This window comes from Melanotaenia boesemani, chromosome 21 (genome assembly GCF_017639745.1).
Source record: "Melanotaenia boesemani isolate fMelBoe1 chromosome 21, fMelBoe1.pri, whole genome shotgun sequence".
NCBI classification, from domain to species: Eukaryota; Metazoa; Chordata; class Actinopteri; order Atheriniformes; family Melanotaeniidae; genus Melanotaenia; species Melanotaenia boesemani.
This window is the reverse complement of record NC_055702.1, coordinates 6320661-6337980: the sequence shown is the minus strand read 5'-3', so window position 1 is coordinate 6337980 and position 17320 is coordinate 6320661. Positions and strand designations below refer to the sequence as shown.

The window sequence follows — 17320 nt, the reverse complement described above, 5'->3', positions numbered from 1 at the left end:
TGTCCACTCCTATTTAAAAAGTTTCTGTAGCTTTAGTGACGCAAAATGGTTTAAAAAAGCAACCAGTGTTGTGTAGAAAGCTCCATGAAGAGCTTTAAATCCTGTGGTTTTCTTGTGGTGTAGACTTAAAACCTCAAGAATGCATAGTCCTGCTCTGATTTACGTCAGCTTTAATGCCCTTTTTAAAGTACACAACTCCTGCAGGGCTTGTGCCACTTTTTCCTTCCAGGTTGTGATCAGTGCCTTGACATAAGTACAGGGGTACATTAAGTGAGGTAAACAAGGTGAGGTTCTTTGAGTTTCCCCAGACACAAGAAGAAAAACATTTAAAGACTTTCGTGCCAGGGCAAGTTTTTATGAATGGACTTTTTTTTTCCTCCTCTTCCTCTTTTTGTGAATGAAAAACAACTGGAAAATCCAGTAGAAAAGCTTTCAAGTCTGCCGGGAGTCGATTGGCTGTCACGGTTAAAGCTCCACCCATGGTTGCTAAGAGAACTATTACCAGGTTTCTGATTGGCTCATATGGGGAACCGAGACTTCATTCATAAGTCGGTGTATTCACCCGGACAAAGGCGAGAAATTCGAGCCCTTGAGAGGAAATCTACCAATCAGGAAGCTCCACTGGCTCGAGCTGGAAAAGCAAGTCTCCATATTATCGCTAAAAATCATGACTGCGGCAGAATGACAGCACAGCTGGCGTTAAAAAATAAAATAAGAAGTCTATGTTCAGTGTTCATATAGCTGCAAACAGGTAATTTTTTGGCGAAACTTTAGTTTTGCTGCTGTTGTTCAACAAAAAATAAACAAACAATAAAAAAAAAGAAAGAACGAAAAAGAGACTTAACATCTGTTTCCCCTCACAGCTGCAGCGCTGGACTGTTTCCTAAAACAAAGTAGAGCCTGACAATCGAGGCATACGTGGCATTAAAAAAAGTCCAAGAAAAGAGTCCAGTCAATAAAATACGATCCACGCCCGCTTCATGGCACTTCTGATATGTTTTTAAAATCAGAAAAACACTTATTGTGGCGCAAATTAAAAAAAAAACAAAAGCTTTTTTTTCTGCAAACAAAATATGGACAATTAGTTGTTTATGGTGTAAAAATACCTAAACCCTGCAGGTATTAAGTGTCTCACACAGGGCAAAAAAAGAGGGGAGATTTGTAAAGAGAGACGCAGCCCGCTGGGTAATCACTCGCCATCACTTCCCCTCGGCATTTTTTGTGAATGGAGCTCATTATGCATGCAGCCTCCACGCAGCTCCATTCACTAGCCGCGCTCCCTCCTCTCCCTGCAGGCTGCGTGGATCGCACTCAACTCAGCCTAAATGACCACAAACGGTTAACGGATGAATTATAAGATGGATGGATATTTGGACCAGCAAGTGCCTTACACTTTAGCAAATGTACGTATGGATCAGCTTGTACTTAACTCCACTTTTCTTTACTGTTTTTGCCTGTTTTTTTAAAAAAAAAAGAATCTACTCCGACTCATAGCTACCTACCGGGTTTTATTTGTCTCCGCGACGCGTCTGCACGAGCTCTAGCTGAAGGGGCAGCTGCGTGTGCGCGATCGAAAACAGTTTGTCAGCCCGCTTAAAACTACCCCAAAATCCTCTGAAAGTGAAACATATTGTATGTTGCATTTAAAATTGTTAGTCGGTGGGCTCTTCTGTTCTTGGAGGACCGTGTCAATATGTGCCAAATGGTCACTTTGCTCAGACGCAAACAGCGAGTTTGTTTTTTCTCCAAGATTGCCTCCATAACTGACAAATGTGTTTTCTGCTTTGCTTCATGTTCATTTACTGTACTAGGCTTTAATTTATAATGCATTATTATTTATAATAATAGCCATAACAATATTTTTATTACCCTACATGATGTATGTGGTCAAATGTATTTAGTTGGTGGCTCCTTCTCCACTTTCAAGTTTTTTTTTGTTTTTTTTTTTGTTTGTTTTTTTTATTTTTTTTTACTAGAGGTATTAAATTGCTATGAACTGTTTTGACACTGGTGTGCTGTAAATGCCTTGTTGGAGTCTGTTACTCACTCCTCTGTTAACATGTATGGGTTTTGCAGAAGTCGCAAGGAAATGGGCCCCTAAATAGACTGTTGATGGCAGCAAAAAGGAAATTCATGGACACAGAATTACCCCCTCAGGAATCTGAAGGTAAAGAGGTGGACTTTACATGTTTCAGACTGTAGCTTCTTTACATGATGCTTGTTCACATCACGGTCTATGAACTCAAAGCAATGCCAGAAGTGATTTGTGCAGCGACTCAATACTTTCTCTCTTTTCTCTGTTTCTGCTTAGACCTCTTCCAGGATTTAAGCCAACTACAAGAGACATGGCTCACAGAAGGTGAGACTTGCCTGCTTTTCTTCTTAAAGTGTACTTTGATGCTTAAGTTAATCATGAGGTTTGATGTTTTGCCTTTCAATGCAAGAATATAATATGTAAAGACATTTAGATCTAACCCATCCCAGCTCTACGGTCTCACATCAGTGTTGCAGTATACGCCTATTTCAATCAAGTCCTCCCTTTAAGAGGTTTTTCCCAAAACAATCCTTGTGGGAAAAAAAAAAAAAAAGATATTTCCCTTGTTTGGCTGATCCTAAACCTTCTGATGCAACACATATGCTCATAAAGCACAAAATAACAACAACAACAAAAAAAGTGGCCTGAGTAAGTACAGACGAGACATTATTAGCTTTGAGCATATCCTATTTTGGCCATGTTGGCATGTAGCATGCGTGCCAGGCAGCAGCCAACGCAAACAAACTGGCTGTTTGGCTTGTGTCACTCAAAGGCACATAGCGATGAAATGAGGCCCAGTCAGAGGCAACTGTCAGCTAGTAGACTTAATAAGCGCACTGCTGACGTGAGCCCTAATAGAGTAATTATACTGTGTGTCAAGTGGGGGAAAAACAACACAGTCTGTGTCTCTTTGAGTGTTTCTGCTGGTGATCTGAGTCTAGATGAGCTGTAAGAAGAACACATCATCTTATGTGAATTTTGTTGTGTCTGTTGCTTTGATGTGGAGATTTAACTGAAAATGCTGCTCATTTTTGGTGTTTATTTTCTATTATGAAGCACGTAACCCAGTTAAGACTTGTTTAAAAACTTCTCCTGTTTGGTTTTTTAAATGCATCTTAAGCTGAATGTTTGAGCATCACTGCACAGTGTGATAAATCTGCAGAGTTGGGCGCTACTAGGCTGTTTCACATTTATGTCCTCCGTGCTCACCTTACACCTTAAAGTGGAAACTTGCATGTACAAGCTGTGACATCACAGTTCTCTTGTGGTTAAATATGAAACACACACAAGCCTCTTCAGCTGCATGATAATGGCAAAAAAATAAGATAAAATAAAATTAAATGACTAAATCAAGTTTATTTTTGGTGAAAGGAAAGAAAATCTGTTCCTAAAAGATGAGTGAAGCTCTTTAGGCTTTTTGTTGGAGTAGAACTCGCTGCATTTGATTTATAACAAGACAAAATTAAACCATCTTTATCATAGGATAGCACACTAACTGTTTCACCTTGATTATTTAGCTTTCATATTATGGGTAGTCAAAACTTAATAACTGCATAGCCAGTCTTGATGGAGGTTTTTTCTTCCTGTTGAAAGAGTTTTTCCTCTCAACCCTCCTCTGCTGCCCTGTGCTTACCCAGAACCCAGAACTGAGGATTGAATCAAAGAAAAGATGCACTCTGCTTGTTTCCTTAGCTAGTTGATTATCTTTTAAGAATTTGATTAAATGAATATGGTTATTATAAACTGGACATAATGGACTTGTTTAGTATAATAAAACTGCTCTGAATTACACTTTGTCTAAAACGTTATTATCAGACATGCAGCAATCTCAAGTTAGATTTAAGTAGATTTTTAATGTCAAACAAGACTTTATAAGGATGCACAAGTTTTCATACCCATGCATTTAACAGTTTATATTTATCTACATAAATACACATGATTACACAAATGCACATACAGTACCAACAGAAAACATTATTAAAGTTACCTATATGTGAATTTCCTAAGACAGATAATGACACAACTTGGTTACTTGGTTAATTTCCTTTATTGTGATGTTGTGGTATTAGCCTTCTCTCACTTCACCTGTTTTTGTTTCAGCTGGAATAAATCCAGAATATTGAGGGGTAATGGTTGGTTTCTTGCTCTGTACATAATATTGGCACTTTCCTTCAAGTTTAGCTATTTTGATTTGATCCAGAGTTGATTAGACAGCTCTGTGTCAGTGGGTTTTTTATGATGCTTTTATTGCTAAATGTATATTGGATGGGTGTTTGTTCTGTAGCTGTTTCCCTGCATCTCCAACACAGTAATTCAGATCTGAAAGTATGAGATTGAATATAAATGAACTGACAAGAATTTTTTTTTTTAATTTTCACGATGTAAAAACAAGAGAAACAGCTGATTTTTAAGATTTTAAGACCAACAGCTATAACTTTAAACATCCATCCAGTGGTTTCCATTTACTTTGGGATGTGACATTTTACATAAAGCTCATATACTTTAGTCACATTTCAGAGGACTTTGGGGTTTTCGAACATTTTTAAAAATGCTCCATGTATAGAAAACAGCTCCATGTAAAGTCTCTACAACGTAACATCCTGCTTACTCTCTAAAATGAGCTGAGTTGGAGTTTATTTTGTGAGGGTAGGAGGTAAAATGTAGCATAAATAACAGCAAAAACAGCTGGAGGAAAAGTGTAAATAGTTTCTGTTGTGTGTTTGTTTCAATGCCAATATTTCTTTACCTCAAAGCCAAGACTTGAGAATGATGTGCAGATGAGAAAAGACTTAGTCATTGTTGATCTGGGTGTTATTTCTACAAAGTACTGGTAGAAAAAAATTCTGTTTTCTTGTTTTGATTGGTCTTTATGGTGCTATATATATAGTGATGCATTATTTTTGCACAGTTTTAGCCTCAATCTGAGAATTGAGGCTGTCCTGAAAAAAAATAATGCCTGTTTGTTGGTTATGATTAAAAGGGTTGAGGCCATACATGCATTGTTTTATATATATATATATATATATATATATATATATAAATGGTTTGGAATTTTTATGGATTTTCTGCTGCTGATGTTTCCGTACTGTTTTTACATGGATGAGTTCCTCAGTAATGGTTCCAAGTAAAACTTCTCAAGGGAATTTCTCAAAAAGTGACAAATGCTTATATCACCACAAATCAGCACAAAGAGACCCAGCACCGAGTCATCGTCAGGGTGCTGCCGATGGGCAAATTAGAGAAATGAAACAATCATGTGACACAGTGGAGTTGCTTGCGTTTGCTTGAGGAACAGAGACATTTGAACTGAACCCAGTCGGTGGCCAGCGGCTGTTTATGGCAGCCAGCGTTAGAGTTTTACACCTTTTCTCATGCGGTGTTGAAAACCTGCAAATTCACTTCACAGAGGCATCTCGTGCAGACAAAGACGAGAGCCAATAAAACCACAACAATGGGTGTCGCTTCAAAGTTGGAGCCTATTTGTATTCGGGTTTGGTTCGTATGGACTCTTCCACCATCAGTGCTATTTATCTAAGAATAAAGAGGGTTTTTTTTCTTCTCCTTTATGTTTTAATTCATGTTTTCTCACAGGAAAGCATTTAGTTTCATTTTGCTTCTCAAATTTGTAAAAAATTCAAATGTTTGATATCAAAAAGAAATTAGCACTTTGATATCCACTAATAATGCGTTCATTTGATCAAATGAAACAAACACTTTCTGTTCCTAATGTTGAGTTGTGTCCAGATACTAAAAGACAAGTTAAAAAGCTGTTATTGTCTTTATAATTGGACAAAGAAGCAAATAAATTGAGACGTTATGATGTCCTGAGCTTACAAAGTGTGTGGTGGCTCATTTTTTTTATCTTAGGGAGTGACTGAGGCAACAGAAGGCAGTACAGAAAAAATGGAGGTATAACCTTATCAAAGTGTTATTAAACCCCAAGTACTGGCTTGTTTTCAGCTTCCCCAGCTAAGACCTCTTCTTTCCTGTTGCATTAATTAAAGACGTTATCATGACTGATTGCAGTTGTGAAGGATTCACCACAGTTGTAAAAAAAAAAAAAAGCTGGTAGCTGCAGGGTTTTTCTTCTTCTCTTTTTTGTTTTGCTCTACTAAAGGAGAGCGGAAGCAAGAGACGGAAAGGGAGAAGTTCTGAATGGCGAGAGTTCAGGAACTTGTCACATCTTGTCTCATTTTGGCCTTTAGGTTTATATGACTTGGGCTGCTTCGCTCCTCCCAGGATCTCCCACTGAGAGAAAAAAAAGTCATTCAAGGTGCCTGGAAGCAGCAGGGAGAACATGCGTCTGCACTCATATAAACACACTTTCCTTCTTGTGCTGACTTGCATCTCAAAGGCCCTGACGAGGTGTTCCTGGAAACAAATCAGATACACATGCAAGCACACGCACACACACACACACATGCACACATACAGGAAAGTTCACAGACACAAACAGACAGCCGGGGGTAGCGATAACGTCTGATGCTCATCATTCCTTCTCTCCAGCATCTTTATGAGGTCCAGCATGTTCCGTTTTGGACATGTTGAAACTAGTGGAAATGATTGATTGGTGGGTCTGCAGAACTAAATATTGGCCTTTTGCTATGTCTCATCCAGAAGCCTTTTTTCTCCTCCTTCAGGGCAACAGACTGAAAAGTTAAAACGGGGAGTAATATTATTTTGCTATGTTAAATCGCAGGATGCAGCGTTATATAAGAAATCAATGTCATTTAACAGAACATGCTCCAGAACGGAGTCATCCGGTTTCCTCTGCACAGGAAGGAGGAGTGTGACGACAAGAATGTGGATTTGAATTTCTTATTTCCTCTTTTTGTCCTCTGTCTGTGAGTTTTGGTTTCTGTATTGTGTATCACTGTCTGAGAACCGAAATACTGGAGGATGTGAGAAAGATGAGGCTGTTGAGGTCAAATTTTTGGCTTTTGGGTGAGGTTACAATTACAGGTCTTGCAGAGCAAACGTGCATTCTCCAACAATGTTTTTGTTTTTAAATGAAAGCGCTGGTGTATTTGAAAAAGAAGTGCAACATTTGTGCTTTTGTAGCCCTTGATTTGGTTGATATTAAATGATGGCCATCAAATTTTTCCTTACTCACAAGCTGGAGCATTTCTACATTAAAAGGCTGTTGGGATACGATTTAGGCCATTAATCAGTGGTGGGCAAATAAAATGCCAATGCTCTCATGGCTTAGTTGGTGACTCTGACCTCCTCACCCCTGAAGGGGTGTTGGCAGTCGAATGAGTTGGGCTTTCCAAACGTGGCTGTGGGGCTCAAAGAATCAAAGCGCCAAAGGGATAAACATGAACGGGTTAAAATAAAAAGGAGAGTGGTACAATAGCTTCTGTCCAGCTCTGCTGCACCTGGGTTTGTCATCACTGGATCAGCTTAGTCAGTTACATCCTAGATGAGTTTCATAGTACTAAAAAATACATGTATTTTAACAAGTGTATTTATTTCTTAAGCACACATTAATGGTCATTAATAGATCTTCAACTTTAAACTTAGTTTTATATCTTACTCTTGCCCAACTTGCTTGTGTCTGGCTCCTCATTTATGTAGTTGATTTAATCCAGACAGCTTTTAACAATTCCGGGAGGGAGAAAAGTTAAATCCAAGTAACTGGTTTGTCACACAGCTTGACAAACCCCTGTACTAGCTGAGCCTGAACAGCCTGTTTAGTCTTATCTGGATTTTTGCATCGAAAACATGTAGAAAGTGGTTAGAAGAGCCAGAGGTCAAACTTGACCATTTGTGAATGGAATTCCGACTAGTTCCAGTAAACAATGGAGCAGTTATGAGTTTCAAGAGTTTCAAATGCGACGTGTTGATAGAAGTCAACACTTATTCAGACTAAAGCAACATTTGCTCACACAAGTGGCTCCAGACAAAAAACTGTGTGAAATGGAAACAAACGTGGGGGAAAGTACATTTCTAAAAATGTATTTTTGAAGGGAAATGACCTGCAGTGAACGGTATAACTCCACTCAAATAAATGTATTTGACTGACTCATGAAAATGAAGCCCAATGCCAATACAGCCGCAGAGTAGCAATGTTCCTTACAAACAGGTTGTCAGGTTAACACCTCTGATGCTATCAGGAGCTTCATGTTGGTTTGAATCAGTTTGTGTATCAAAGAGTTGGTCGCATGCTGTAAAAATCATGACATGAAGGTCACCTGAATGAAGCTCTGACTCAGGTTTCATGGAAGAGAGAAAATAAGATGGAATGAAAGAAGAGAAAGGTCAGATTTCTGTCTAAAAATTAATAATAGTTAAACTTTTTTTTTTTTTTGCTGTCATTTCAGCTCAGGTTCCTGACAGCGATGAACAGTTTGTTCCTGATTTCCATTCTGAGAACTGTGAGTACTTTTCATTTTCCATCTCCTTAAATGTATAAGGGTGTTCAGCAATGCCCGTGTCATTTATATACGGTGGCCCAGAGGTGCAAAAGACAACAGCAGCAGGTAAATCACAACAGAAACCACAATGTTTCTGAGTGCAATGGGATTAAATTAGAAAGCATCAACATTTCAGACAACATTGTTGAATCAGTTTTACCATTTAACAATGAAATTTTGTCTACTTTGTGCCTCAGGACAACCTTATGAGTAGGGCTGGGCAATATATCGAGATTTTCAAATATATCGAGTATCGTGATTCAGGTAAAAAATATCGATATAAGATTTAGTTCATATTGCCCAGCCCTACTTATAAGGCAGTTTTTCTTTATTTTCTGGTTGTACTGCATCACAGCTACTTTCAGTCTAACATCAGCAGTGGCTCCATGGATGTTGAGCTATTGCTATGTAGCGATGTGATAATAGTGAGACTTCTGAGTGATAACGACTTCCCTTTGCTCTGAAATTGTCTGTAAATATGTGTGTACGGTTTAAAAATCCATGAGCATGAATTGCAAAACATAATGCACACGGATATTATTATGTGCATGAATTATGGATCTATGATCATATTTATTCATGGCGTGTATGGATTTATAGATATTGACTTCTGAGAGATATTCAAACCTTTTTGTGCTAAATACCTGTTGCAGACTTCATGGAGTATATCAACCACACAACACACACAGGCAGAAGTTGTGGGTGTTGTCTCTTTGTTAATGAAGCAGTTATTTAGTGATAATCAAGCTGGTCTTACCCTCATCGAGGGGATATTGTCAAATTACAGAAAACGAAGCATATAAGGCCCACATTGTGTCCCCGAAGGGTTGCATGTCCTCTGTGCATGTAAACTTGTTATAGCACTTTGCTGCCACATGAGGTGGTGCCTGATATACGAGGAAAAACCTGAGGTGTTGGCTAATCGAGCTTGTGTTGTTCCCACTGATGGTCCTTTTAGATTTACCCTTCTAGGGTAAAGCCAGGAATCATAGGAGTGAAAGAGCTGCTTTGTGGTGGAATGAAATTAGATGCTAAATATAATTAAGGTTGTCCGGTGCTGCTGTTTGTGCTTTACACCATCCGTGCTTCTTCATTCTTTCTTGTTTTTCATGCATCTTCCTCTTTGTAATAAGGTATTCAGTGGTCCTCCCCAATTCAATTTGAGCTAATTTTTTTTGACAAATCATATTTAACTTGGGCAAAAATCCCTCACTTTGTACTGGGTGGTGGTAGTTTAGATCGATGTAAATGTGCTACTGCCAACCCTACTTTATATATTTATCAATTAGCCCAAAAAATTGTGCTAAACCTTTACAAAGATTAAAGGTTTTGATTGTTTATTGACTCTTATTAGTCTATGTGATGCACAAAGCTGGGAGCGCACAGTCTAACTCATCTTTGACATCTTTCCAGCTGGACCAGCTCATGTAAGGCCATTGAAAGCCTGCGTGTCATGAGAAAAAGAATAGAAGCAGCAGTCAAATTTGGGCTGTGAAGTCTGCAGGGGCTTTGGTGGGGATACTGTAATTTGCTGATGTTACAGTAATCTCTTTGGCAGGCAAAGCTATGCAGAAACAGAAGGCCTAATGACCCAGTCATCACCGAGTGAATTCGGATGTCGGCATTGTGTGCTGCCGTCATCCATTTGCATGCCTTTGAAAAGCTGAATAGGTACAGCCCAGGAAACCAGTACAAAATTATTCAGGGCCCAGGTACAAAGATGGCCCTTTGTGCACATCGGAAGGTGTAAAATGGAAAACCAAATTCCAGGGCTCTACATCTGAGCTGCTATTTAAATGAGTTTCCCTTTTCTTGTTGTAGGTCTTAACAATAGTGGTTCAGGGTCTGGGTGGGAATACGTGTCGCTCTACAAGCATGTGTTATTTTTGGCCCCCACTCAACCCATTGAAAGCCTCTCCATCTTTAATATTTACCACTGAAATGCTTAACAACATAAAGAAAACTTTAAAAAACATAACCCCAACCCAAAAGTAAAACTGGTTACTTTGCATGCCAATCAAAGCCTCTACCTCCAACTGAAACCACGCGTCACGATGTGCAAACATCATGTGATTTAAACAACTCCCAAGTCACAACTGGTCAGCCCCCTCTGTGACACATACCCTGATCAACATTGTGGCTGTCTGTTGGTCAACAATGCAGAGGAGGAAGTCCGGATGAACCTCAGGGCATGCAAGGGTCATGTCTACTTAACCCACTGGCCTGACACCCAATCAACTGTCAGGCCTCTGCTAACGGCTGACCTGAGTATGATTTGCAGGGTCAGGGAGGCTTCAGTTTGATGGGCAGCTCTCTTATACATCGTAGAGACACTCCTGCGTTGACAGACGGTGTCCCTGCTGATCACAGTCAATAGCTAAAGAATGCAGTTAGAGCATCTCTATTCAGCTTTGATGAATGAATCTGACAAGCGGCTATAAATATATTCAACATTGTGTTTGTTCTAGATCCTGTATGTGTCTATCTAAAGCTTATCTGTTCCCATACTGAAATGAAAGGCATTCCTACTGTCTGGTGAACATTTCAAAACAGGTGACTCACCTGTTTTGGAAACTATAGAACATAAAAAAAAATAATAAAGCAAAGCTCTGATCCCAGGTGACCGGAGCATAATTGAGGTTTTCATTGAATGCTGCACCCTGGTGAAATTAAACTTTGTTGTTTACTGACTCAAGTTGTTACCTGCATGGGTGTGGTGCTTTTAACAGAGAGAGAGAAAAAAAAACATGTTAGAGTGCTAGATTAGACAAGGGGAGGGGGCAAAACAGGGATTGTGCAATACCTGGACATCTGGTAAATCTATCTCATCTGGTCCATTCTCCTTCAGTTCAAGCCTAACAAGTGTGCTCTGTCTGCAGTGAGGGTTACGCAAACATGCAACTTTTATGTACTTGCTGACCTGCATGGATGTGTGTTTTTAGAGATAATTGAACCATTGATGATAACATGTTTTTTTTAAGATCAACTTCATGTGATTAGCTTGCAAGTCTTAAAAGAGAGATTTAGATCTCCTCATCAAGAAGACAGAAGTGGTTGATGTTTGTTTTTTAGGCGCTGACAGCAACCTTCAGGGGTAACCCTCGCCTTATTTCTTTGTTTACAGCCTGTAGGAAAAAGAAACAAATGGAGGCGTCCTTCAAATTTATAGCATACAAATTACAGCAATTTGGATCTCATTATTTCAGTTTTTGTGTCAAAAGCCCTAAAAAAAAGTCTCAGTTGGAGCGTTTAGCGAAGCTTTGCCTGCGCCGAGAGCTTGTTCTTCTTTGTCCAAGTATGTTGTTTACACTTGGAGCAACTCGAGAGATGTGACCCATTCATAAATTTTCTTCTCCGTATGCGTAAAAGGAAGTGTGCCTCCCCCCCCCTCCTCTTCTCCTGCTTTCTCCCTCTCAGTCCCTCTGCAGCTCTCTCTTTCAGTCTTCATTCATAAAAAAGCCCTACAGTACCACAGCAGTACTCCTGCTCTTCAAGTGGATACTCCAAACCCCTCCTTCTCTTCCTGTGTCTGTACAAACTAAGTCAAATTTAAAAATCTGGACCACCCCTCCCCTTTCCTTTTTCTCTCTACCTCTTTGTGCACACAAACACACTTATTGAGGGTTCCAAGATGTGAATTAATCCAAAGATTTTAGAGGTGTGTGTTTGGGATGATTGTTTAGTTTGTGCCTTGCAGTAATTATATAGGAAGTCGTGGCCATAGAATGCCTTTACAGTGTTTCTCAGAACAGGAGAGACGCTATGAGAGCAAAGGAAGTGGAACTGAACTCCCTCAGAATCTGCCAAGTCTTTTAGATTTTCATTGTATCTTCTTTCTTCTGTCTGCCACAACAGGAAAAATCAAATGTACAACTACAATAAAACAAACATAAAAAAACAGATATTTAGGCATGCATATAATTTAGCTCTGCTGAAATGGTGCTAAAAGAAAATTCTTAATAATGAGTCAGTTTACTCCAGCATCTCACCCAAAATGACCTACTTTATTGTGCAGCCTTTAAAAATAAATAAAATAAATAAATTTCATATTTTGCTCTTGAGCAGTCTGACTTTCTTATAAACTATTAACATGGTCTCAAGCAAGAGCTCTCCAGGCTTTCTGAAGGTTGTTTTTCTTTTTTTCCTAAGGACATTGACTGCTTTTTCACTCAATGTCACTCCAGTCCACCTACCTGCCATATGCAGGGGAATGTTATTTGTTTTTTTTAACAGTCAGCATGACATTAGAAGAAACAGTATTTTTCAGTCTAAATCAGATTTTTTTTTAAATGCATATATTTTAGTCAGCTAAAATCTCATTTATGCTCAGCGTTAATATGCATACAGACGTAGCCTTCTGCCCATTTTCTGCGTTAATTTTGTGTGCATTTTGAGACATTTTCAGAGGACTTGCCAATGTATATCTCAACTAAGCAAATAATGCAGTAATACTGTAAATTGTGGGGGCAGTGTTGCACACTATACCACACATGTGACCAGCAAAAGAAGAAACTGCATTGTATGTAATGGCTGCACAGACCCCTGCCATCTACTTTGCTACTTCTATATGTACATAATGATTATCTCCTCTACAGTCACCATGTTTGCTTTTAAAAAAATTACTTTTGACACTGATGATGGACCTTAGAAGTGAACCCTGCACTCTGCACTGCCCTCTATTGGATGTATGGCCTAAAACTATGCCAATGAAAGCACGCATGGAAGAATGTGGGCAGTGACGTTTGATTTAAAATGGACTTATTTACATTTGTAAAGGGAGCATAAAAGGGCCTTAAAAGTTAAGGTCTCAAAATCAGACGGACGCAGACGGCGACACAGTTTCGTCTGGCTCCTTTATCAGTTACATGTGTAATTTGGTCTATTTTCACGGAGCTTAGCTATCCGTCGCTTGATGCAAGCAATGGCCCAGTACCACTGGAAATCATGGGGGCAGTGCTGAGCAAAATGTCTGACATGCGACCAGTGAAAGAAACAAAGAAGACGACGATCAGAAAGGAAAAATAAGCAGAAGAAGAACAAAAACTAGCACAAACAACAGTAGAAACTGTGTGAGCTTTTGAAGAAAGACTATGCGAATGTTTAGGGCATGTTGGGCAGTTGGAAAATACATGATAACGAAGCATTACGCTGCCCGACGCTGTCTGAAACTGACAGTGGCTTGCACAGTGAACTCTGAACTTAGCACTGCCCACTAGTGGAGGCATTGACTTAACAACCATGGCAACGTAAAAGACGCATGGAAGTATGAGGACGGTGACGTATGACAATGTTTGAAACGGACATCCCTGTTTACGCACATAAGGGAGCATAAATGGGCCTTAACACTCCAAGATGTGCAGTTGGAGATCAAATAATTTCTGCAAGTAGCTCAAATGGACTCAAGGTGTGTGACACAAGCCCCAAAATGATCAAAATTCCCCATCTTTTTGTAAAAATATTGAATTGTAAGTTACATTTCTACAGCTTCATTTCCAACAACTTGTTTCTCTGTTCATTTTGTCAGAATGACAAATGCATCAAAAAGAAAAGCAAAACTGAAAAGCATCGCATTAAGACAATAAAGTTGGTATAAAGTCTTTCAATACTGTTTCTCTGCTCAATAAAAATCCAGATTTTTCTTTAATAACTTAAACTCGATGTCCCACAGAGAAGGTTTGAAGCTGCAGAATGTCTACAGTGTTTTTTTACATAGTTCACAGTGTTACAGCTTTGGATTTACTTCATTGAATAACTGGGACAAGGACAGTGGTCTAATTAAAAGGCGAGGTTGAGCAATAACCGTAGCTCGACTCAGCTGTGCATGAAACTGCAGTTACTGACCTTTGATTCACTCCAGCATTAAAGAGGCACCTAACCCAAGCACTGAACATGTTTACACATAACACACAAGCTTGCAAAGATTCAATTTCATATGACATTTTTAGGCACAAGTTATTTCCTTTGTTTTAGATGCATCTATTTAAAAATTATATGAAATATGAGACTTTTTGACGAGTGTTCTCGCAGCAACAAGGTGATTCCCTTAAAGCATAATACAGCTCAGCCTGACATGCAGAAACATGAGGAAACATGTTTTTGCATGAACCATTTTAAAAGATGGGTTCTTGAAGAATGAAGAATAAACAAATATTATGCTATATAATATGGTCTTAATTATTGATCATGGACTTTAAACCTGGAACTAACTTAAAAAAAATCTGTTGGTAACAGAGAATTTCTAGCAATAGTATGGCAAAATCCAAAAGCATGCAGCATATATACATCTGGATTTGTTCTACTCACAGCTGGATACTTACTACTTACTTACTAATTTGCTCCCATCTAAATAATTTCAACTGTTTTGATTTGTGACACAATAGACCAGCCACTAGAGTCGGGTGCTAAGAAGCTGTACTGGAGCATATCATCGCCTATCATAGCAGAATTACACATTAATTTTTTATCAATGAGTCAGTTTGTCTCCTGGGTTCATACCCCGGGACAAAGACAGTAGTCCTCCTAAATGGCCTAAGTGAGCTAAAACCTTAGTTCATCCGATCTGTGTTTGCAAACTTAGTGACTGTTACACAGAGCTGTATAAATTAAATCTTTTAAAGTCTATTGATATTTTGCAGTACTTCATGTTATTGTAAAAGTATCCATATATCTGTAGTTAAGGTTCAATTTTATGTTATTAGGTTTATGCTCTTTTATGCGCATATATAACTTTTAAAACGTTATCAATCATCACTGTCCACATGCTTCCATACATGCTTTACATTTGCATGATTGGTAGGCAATGCGTCCACTACAGGGCAGTGCAAAGTTCACTTCCAAGTTCCAACAAAAGTTTCAGTAGTAATCTGGAGGAGATCATGATAATGTACATTCTCTGGAAAGACATAAAATGAATCAGTAGACGGTGGTCTGTGTGGCCATTGAAAGCGTTGCAGCTTTATCTTCTTTGTTTGATTTAGCTGGTCACACATGGCCTATCCTGTGCAGCACTGCCCCCACAATTTACAGTGGTATTTTCCGTTGAGGTACGCATATGCAAGCTCCCTGAAAACATACTGAAACGGACATGAAATAGATACAAAGAATGAACAGAAGGCTCTGTTCATATGCGTATTTGACATGAAGGAGTCCTTAGAAAAACCCAACGTAACATTATCTGATTTCTTTCTTATGACCTGTGTGCATTGCTTTATATATTCTTTAACACCATTTGTGATTTTTTTTCTTTTTTAAGTTGTATTATGCTGCCTTCTTGGCCAGGACTCCCCTGAAGAAGAGATTTTACATGTCAATGGACCTTTCCAGGCTAAATAAAAGACAGTAAAGCAAACAAAAAACATCACCAATATCTGACCAGGAAAACCAACAAAGTCTGAACAAATTTTGCATAATTGCCTTTAAAAATGACTAACTTTAAACGTTTCAGCTTCCTTTTCTTTTGCTCAAGAAAGAAGGAAGTTAAGGCGGAAAGCTTCCAGTAACCCAGCACTAAGCCAATCCTCCCAGCAGTGTATGTCTCTTTGGCTCACTGTGTTCTGCTTTGTCATGAATTCACAGCCTTCCTCTTGTTTGGGTTGTTTTTCTGGATCAGAACTGGCCCAATCAGGCCCAACATGGGACTATGGGTGAATCAAACCCCTCCTTCCCCGACTCCCTTCTTCTCCCCAAAAGAGAAACATGCGGCTCTGTGTTCTCCAGTTTCCAAAATACAGCTGCTATGCAACAAAGTGTGCAAAAAACATCCAGGTGCCTGCCAGATATGCACAGATGCCGCTCGCTTTCTCACTCCGGGGAGACCGAGCTTCTTCAATGGCTCCGTTTGTTGTACCGTTTTTGTTTTTGTTTGGAAGTAAAATGGTTGATTCCTCTCACGTGAGCAGATGATTTCTTTTTGACAACCGCTCATCCACTTGCACACATGCACACAACACACACAAAAGCAACTTGCCTGCTGTGCACAAACACACACACACATGCTCTTTTTACACACAAACCTCAGCCCTGCAGTTTTATGAATGGGCTGGTTGTGAAAGACTGGCTGAGGCAGCACATTGAGTTAAGGGGAGTAAACCTTCATTCATGACATTGACATGAGTTATTTCACCTCTAACAACACCTATTAGAAATACAGGCCTGTGTTTTATCTTGTCAACTTTTCTTCCATGAAACTCAAATGAAGTTTTATGCAATATTCATGAGATATTCTTACAAAAAGTCTGAAATCATCTAAGCATTACACATAGTTTACACCATTACTTATCTTCTAGTAAATAATAACTGAAAATGACATTGTGAAGGACAGGCTTGTAGTCATTTCACAGCGTCTAGTGGGGGAGAAAAAGTCAAATTTCTCGGTGTTGATTCAGAACAGCCCTGTCAAAGCCGAGGGGCCGCGGGGATTTGAGTAGGGCAGCACAGCTTTGTGAATGGGTGGCAGTGTGTGTTTTATTACAAGAGAGGGAGGGGAGGTGTTTGTGCAGGGAAAGGGGAGTTTGTATATGCCTGTGCATCCCCGCGATGCTCATGCACACGAGTGTGCTTTTCTGTGTCAGTGCTGATGTGTTTACTCGGACAGCTTTGGCTTTCTGCAGCTGGAATGTTTTCTCAAACTCAGACCAAAGCGAGAAACAGATGCTGTAAAAGAGAGCGGGCGAGACCGAAGTAACAGTAGCTGAACTTAGAGTGATCATTAAACGCTGAAGACATTGTTGGCATCTGGACAGTGGCATCAGAAACATTTCCAAAATGAATAAAATAATTAAGTCTCTTCTCACATGGTCCTGTAGTTCAGACCCTGGGAACCTTCTAATAGTTTGTACAATTGGGGAGCACCCACTCTCGAATCAGTGGG

The 17320-nt window shown here is 39.3% G+C and overlaps 1 protein-coding gene across 2 annotated transcripts in view; it reads left to right on the top strand.

Moving 5' to 3' along the window:
- The first annotated feature begins 1240 nt into the window (after window positions 1-1240).
- The window catches only part of etv4 (ETS variant transcription factor 4), a 46080-nt gene continuing 30000 nt past the window's right edge, over window positions 1241-17320 (top strand). For both annotated transcript variants that reach the window (XM_041973218.1, XM_041973217.1), the window contains exons 1-4: window positions 1241-1403; window positions 2077-2167; window positions 2312-2359; window positions 8359-8412. In XM_041973218.1, coding sequence (XP_041829152.1) covers window positions 1347-1403; window positions 2077-2167; window positions 2312-2359; window positions 8359-8412 — 250 coding nt within the window. In that variant the 5' untranslated portion in view covers window positions 1241-1346. The remainder of the gene's footprint in view (window positions 1404-2076; window positions 2168-2311; window positions 2360-8358; window positions 8413-17320) is intronic.